General features: G+C 34.2%; 1 protein-coding gene across 1 annotated transcript in view; it reads right to left on the bottom strand.

The window, feature by feature from the left end:
* Positions 1–1,641: 1,641 nt before the first annotated feature.
* The window catches only part of ZCCHC10 (zinc finger, CCHC domain containing 10), a 19,166-nt gene continuing 13,875 nt past the window's right edge, over positions 1,642–6,932 (bottom strand). Inside the window, exons 2-4 of the mRNA XM_008590252.1 lie at positions 5,969–6,130; positions 4,235–4,276; positions 1,642–3,522 (exon numbers count right to left, since the gene is read on the bottom strand). Coding sequence (XP_008588474.1) covers positions 3,255–3,522; positions 4,235–4,276; positions 5,969–6,130 — 472 coding nt within the window. The 3' untranslated portion in view covers positions 1,642–3,254. The remainder of the gene's footprint in view (positions 3,523–4,234; positions 4,277–5,968; positions 6,131–6,932) is intronic.

Below are 6,932 nucleotides of genomic sequence, written 5' to 3'. Positions count from 1 at the left end.
GTAGATTGAGTAAAGAAGATCCACCCTCACCAATGGGCTGGCATCATCTAATTCATTGAGGGCCCAAATAGAAAACAATGGCAGATGGAGAACAAATTCTCTTTTTATTTGAATTAGAACATTCATCTTCTGCCCTAGGACATCAGGGCTCCTTGTTCTTAGGCCTCTGGACTCTGGGACTTACATCAACAGTCCTCCCTTGTTTCCAGGTCTTTGGACTCAGACTGAGTTATACCACTGGCTTTCAGACAGCAGATTGTGGAACTTTGCAGCCTCTAATCGCATGAACCATTTCCCAAAATAAATTTCCTCATGTATGTGGAAATTTTTATACATATATATGTAGGATATGTATATGTCTGAATTTGGAGATATATATAATAAAAAAAATATATATATATATCTCCTATTGATTCTGTTTCTCTGGAGTACCTTAATATGTCGAGAGAGAGAGGAGAGAGAGAGAGAGAGAGAGAGAGAGAGAGAGAGAGAGAGAGAGAGGATATTAGTGGGGAAAATTGGTGAAATATGAATGAGGTTTTTGGTTTACTTAATAGTATTTTACCAAGAGTTAATTTTTCAGTTCTGACAATTGTATTATGGTTATGTAAGACGTTAACACTAGAGGAAGCTATGTGAGGTACGTAAGGAAATTGTACTATTTTTGCAACTTTTTTTTTTTTAAAGATGACCAGGGGCCGAGCCCGTGGTGCACTCGGGAGAGTGCGGCGCTGGGAGCGCAGCGCCGCTCCCGCCCCGGGTTCGGATCCTATATAGGGATGGCTGGTGCGCTCACTGGCTGAGCGCAGTGTGGCTGGTCTCAAAAAGGACAAAAAAAAAAAAAAATGACCGGTAAGGGGATCTTAACCCTTGACTTGGTGTTGTCAGCACCACGCTCTCCCAAGTGAGCTAACCAGCCATCCCTATATAGGGAGCTGAACCCGTGGCCTTGGTGTTATCAACACCACACTCTCCCAAGTGAGCCATATGTCGGCCCTGCAACCTTTATGTAAATCTACAATCAGTTCAAAAAAAGTTAAAAGAATAAACAAAACTATGAATATGAAGCATACCTTCTCTGTACTTTTTTAACTTCCAGTGTTAATATGGCTAATACCATATTTTTGATTTTAGAACAAAATTACTATATTGTACACTCATACTAATGAAATATTTGTGGAATGAAAACCTATGATCAGCAGAGCTGGCTGGTTAGCTCAGTTGGTTACAGCATGGTGTTATAACACCAAAGTCAAGGGTTCAGATCCCCTTAATGGCCAGCTGTCCCCATCCCCCCCCAAAAAAAAAGAAAAAAAGAGAAAAAACCACCTACGATCATCTAATGACTCCTGTTGATATGGTTGAGAAATAATACATTTACTACGTTTGCCAGGGATTCAACTTCCAGAGTCCTACTTTTAGGCAGAATGAATGGAAGCTCTTTGGAAGTTAATCTGTACTTTGCTGTTGACTCTGCTTTTAAAGTGAAACGTGTGACAAAAAAATCAATTTCATGCCCTCTGTACTTCTAAAAGCACATTTTTAACAGTTGTAATAGTAAAAATTTGAATTTAGAATTTGTTTAAATGCCCTTAGGAATAAGAACTGGCATTAAATAAAACAGCAAAGAGATAACAGAAGTTTAAGCTTATAAGCACAGATTGTTAGTTTTATTTAATTGCAAGTGATGCAATCTGTGTATACATTTTTTGTCTTCCACGTTCTTTAACTGCTAAAATTGCCCTTATAGAGATGACAAATATTGTAAAATGTCTTTAATTAGTAATATATTAAATCTACCTGTCATGTGTTACATTCTGTATGGAGCCTTTGAAATGATGTTTTGAATGTTTATTTACAATCGGTGAAAGCAGATGGTTCTGTAAAACTTACAGGTAATTACAGGCTCCTTAAACACACAATATACATATATTTCACCATTTAAACAGAAGCTCATTTTCTTCAAAAGTAATTTTTTACTACTTTCTCATAAAAATATAAAAAAGACTTAACATTTATAATTTTAAAAACCTATATTTAACCCAAATCAAGATTTTTCTGCAAATGCTACCTTTCCAAAAAGTTTAAAAGACATCACAGAATAATGTGATGTTAAACCAAACAATCTCACTGCAATGAGTAGTTCACATTTAAGAAATGTTGTGCAGTATTTCCTTTCTTAACCTTTCATGCTAGATTTCAACTGTGTATATGCTATGTAAACACACCAGATTAATCCTAGTCATACATGTGTATGCAGTAGACAGTCATATATTACCAGTTACCATATGAACTGTCATACTATAACTACAAAAGTGGCAAAAGGCAATCTTTATGAAAGCTTAAAAAAATCTTTTTAATAAAAGGCAACCAAAATTGCCCTAATTTTCTGTAAAACTTATCTCCCTTCCACCTACCTTTTTGCCCCTTTGCAAGGTACCTTTTATAGCATGTTAAAACCAAAGTATATTTATAGTACTTTTACTTAAGTTAGCCTCTTAGATGGCTGCTTTCTTTTCTGATAAATTGAATTTATCAAAGGCACCGAGATTAGACTCCTGTGTAGTTTCAGATTTTTTGTCCCTTTTTAGGTTTCTCTAGAATGACTTTCCTCAGAAAAGAGCAATTCTGAGAACTGAAGGAACCGGAAGAAAATGAATGATACAACACAGCAACTTGAAACTTGTAGCATTCAAAAAGTATAAATATATTAATAGGTTCCTTGAACTTACTTAGGACAAAAAGTCAGAATAGCTTTCTGAACATAAATGTAAAAACAGAGCACATTTATTAACAGTAGGAAAACTCCTAAGCTTACAGTAACAATGTATTAAATCTTGTGTAATAACAGCCAAAAGCATTAGAATTTCATTGCTAGATATTCTGATGCATTATCCTGAAAATACATCTGATACATAACATTAACATATAACAAAGTATGGCATTTATTTTACAGGGAGAAAAGATAAGTTTTATCACAAAATCATACTTACTGGATTTTAGCCTTGATTAGGTTCTAGAGATACATTTTAAAGACAAAAAAGAAAAACAAGATTTACCCTTAAAATAAAAGTCTTTATATGTATAATCCATTATTAATACTCTTTATGCTCTAACAATGTAAAACATTTATAAACTTCTGAACTCTAGAAATTTTGATCAGTTAACCTATTCGGCCTTAACATATTCTAAATTCCCTTTTGAGAATCACATTAACATTTTCAGTCCATCAGTACAATATAGATGGAGCAATTCTATTTCTTTTTCTTCTTCTTTGGTGGTTCATCCTCCGAGCTGCTATCTGTGCTGGTGCTGCTGCTACTGGAAGAGCTGGAATCTGAGTCTGAATCAGAGGAGGAGGAGGAGCTTGTGGAGGAGGCTGCAGATGATGAACTAGAGGAGCTTTCATCTGTGTCACTGTCCTCTGAGGAGGATGAGGTAGACGTTTCTTCACTCTCTGATGAAGAATCACTGGCTGAACTGTCACTGCTATTACTACTGGAACTGGTTACACTCTTAGACCTGTTAGACAATGGACAGTTATATACTTGGGAAGCTGACATTTAATAGAATGCTTAAAAGCAATTTCATATAATGTACGAGGGTTTGTCAAAAAGTCATGGAAAGACCCATATTATTTTTTAATTCTATTTTTCCATGAACTTTTCAATGTACCCTCGTATACATGTAAATATTGAAGCTTTGCTAGCATGTTTTCTGCAGGTTTGATGCTTTTGGGATTGCCTAACTTGTAAATCACGCCCCCTCCCTTTACAAGGTGTTACTTCAGAACTTAACTCTCTTGAGTAGAGTTCAAGTTAAGCTTATCTACTCTATTATGCTTCAGAATGAATAATGTTAGAATAAAGTTGTGGGGTAACAAAAAACCTCATATAGAGTGATAAAAGTTTCATAATCTTTATTTTAACTACTCAAGACTAGATATGACTGGCCAACAATTTCTTACCAGTCTGAAAACATTTCCTATTTTAAGCCAAAAGAATACAATTATTTACTATTTTCAGAACTTTAGAAAGTTGGAGAAAAAGGAGAAATGGAGGCAATAGATTCCAGACAGGTAAGAAGAGGAATATAACAGAAAATGGGATAATTATGGATTACAAACAAGAGACTTCAGATCCAAATCTTATAGCTATTCTTTTAAAATCACCCTTTCCATCCCTCCAACTAGTATTACATATTACCTATGTAATTTTCCTAAAGCCACACGTACCTTTTTTTCTTGGTCTTTCTTTCTACATTAGTTTCTCCAATGCTGATAAACATGAGGGGGGAAAAAAGCTCCTGTTAATACAGTGATTATACACAGCTCAGAAAAACCCTTCTGCTAACCCCAAAACTCATTTAAACTGGAGAAACACTGTGTCTTTTATAACATGTACTCAGAGTACAGTATTTCTTGTTATAACCAAGTGGAAAGTTTCCTATTGTAGGCTGTATGTGGTACATGCAGTCAGCTTAACCAGCACATAAGGCAAGACATTTTATCACCTGTTCCTTAAAAGCCAGGTAAGTTAGTAGTTAAGATGACTGGAATGCACAAATTTGACTCTTTTTAGTTTGGAACTTAGGTTGACATAGCTAACTCAATTAGTTACTGAACAACAGAATAAAGCAAATAATAGTACAATGATGCCTGTAATTTGTAACTTGAGTTCCCAGAATTATATAAATGGCCATTCCATATATATATATTAGCCTTTTAATTTAAAACAACTATTTATGGGAATAGAAAGAGTTTTGTTACAGCAATGCCACTAAATTCTTTGAATTCCTCCCATGTTATATTCCATAAGTCACATAATAATCTATCATTAAAATACATGTTTAAATTGACAACTCAATTAGGTTCTCCTTCAATTTTGCTGGGAGAAAAAAACTTACAAAGGAATTTATTCTCAATAATAATGGACATTCACTTTCTCAGAACAAACCTTTTAGGTTTTTACAGGAGGATAATACACTAAGGTACAATTAGAGATGGGTGAGATGTATGCCTTTCTTTTGTGAAATTAGAGAAGGGTTGTTGGGAAAGGGAGAGTGGAAAAGGAGAATCGGTAAGCAAGTTCTCATCAAGATTTGTTTTGGGGAAAAGTATATATAAATGATGATGACCTAGAAATTGGTTATTTATCTATTCCTGCATGACCCTTGAAGTGCTTTCATGTCCACAAATTGGAAGACTGCTGCCTTGCAAGTCCAGATATTTAAGACACTATTATATAGCTAACAGATGTTACGAAGATGCTGCTTCTAATCTGTAGCACTAAGTAGACCCAACACCTTCCTATTTCAGCTTCTCTAAAACATGTATACTTACTTATTTCTTAGGAATTTTAAAAAACTTTATTCAAAGGACATAAAAGAGTAAATAATTTTCAGTCTCCCTCCTATCCAGTTCTCCTTATAGGAAGTAACCACTATTATCATTTACATATTTTTTAAAAGTTCCATTATTCTTAACATAAATCATAGCATATCTTATATGCTGTTCTCTACCTTGTTTATATACTTAATGTATCTTAAATAGCTTTCCATATCACCTCATATAATCTGCCTCATAGTATTCTGTTATTTAATTGACAGTTGAGGCAATAAAGCAAAATGATTAAGAGCATGGACTCTAGACATAAGTTGGATGGTTTAACACTTAACTTTTCCACTTACTAGCTGTGCAACACTGAGCAACTTACTGAAACTCTCTGTGCCTCAGTTTTTTAATATGTAAAATAATAATAATAATAATAATATCTACCTTAATACTATAGATGTAAGGCTTAAATAAGCTAAGTGCTCAGTACAGTGCTTGACACATAGTAAGAATTCATTAAACATAAGCTAGTATTATAATTAAACTCTGGAGAACCACCATGAAGCATTCAGTCCCTTAATAAATTCTATAAATATCGATAAAAAGTATTTGTTTGGATACCACATGTAAACCTACCTTTGCTGTAATAACAATCGGTTTTCTTTTTCTTTTAAAGCTTTCTTTAGTTCTGCTGTTCTTGAAGGCCTATGTAGGTATTTTCTTTTTCCTGTGCATTCATATGTCCAATGTCCAAATTCCAAGCATTTCTGACATCTTACATGTTGCTTATTTGCTTCACTACAGGACAGAAAATAGAATACAAGCCTTAATATTTTGCCTTGATATATTCTGCCCTGAATATAAACAATATAAAGTGTAAAATAACGTTTATTTTTAAGGTGCAATTTATAAAAATAAACATCATTTTACACTTTATATTCTTTATGTTAGATTTAATACAAGGCAGTATAATAAGTGGATAAAAGCATGGATCTTGGAGTTAAGATGGAATTCAGTTCAAATCTTGGCTCCTCATTCCATTCCAGTAATGACAGATAAGGTAATTCTGACTAACTCTCCAGCTCAGAACTAGAAAAGATAGTTAAAATATCTTAAACAATCTGCTTAAGGAATCAGAGAATTAATAGGGGGTAAAGAATAACTAAGCCACGACATAGAGGAAGATGAAAATCCAGAGTTAAGTCAACTATTGTGCTTGTAATGTTTGTCCATCTCAGGAGGGTAGGCATCACTATTACAAGGTAGGGAGACAAACTGTATCCAGAGTTAAGACTCTGAAGGGCTGTACCCTGAGAATAAACCAAACCTTATACAGACTGCAGCCCAGCTTCTAGTTATCTGAGAGACTGAGAAAAATCTCAATCCCTGAAATTGGACTGAGATATAATAAGAGTAAAAGATAGGTGAGAGAGAGTTGGCCGGTTAGCTTGGTTGGTTACAGTGCAGCCTTATAACACCAAAGTCACAAGTTTAGATCCCAGTATTGGCCAGCCACAAAAAAAAAAAAAAAAAAAGGGAGAGAGGGGGGAAAAAAAAAAAAAAAAAATTTCCATTCCTTTTTAAAAAATTTTTTTTATAC

The sequence above is a fragment of the Galeopterus variegatus genome, unplaced genomic scaffold (assembly GCF_000696425.1).
Source record: "Galeopterus variegatus unplaced genomic scaffold, G_variegatus-3.0.2 Scaffold5945, whole genome shotgun sequence".
NCBI classification, from domain to species: Eukaryota; Metazoa; Chordata; class Mammalia; order Dermoptera; family Cynocephalidae; genus Galeopterus; species Galeopterus variegatus.
Note: the sequence above shows the minus strand (reverse complement) of the source record. Positions and strands in the feature narration are given on the sequence as shown.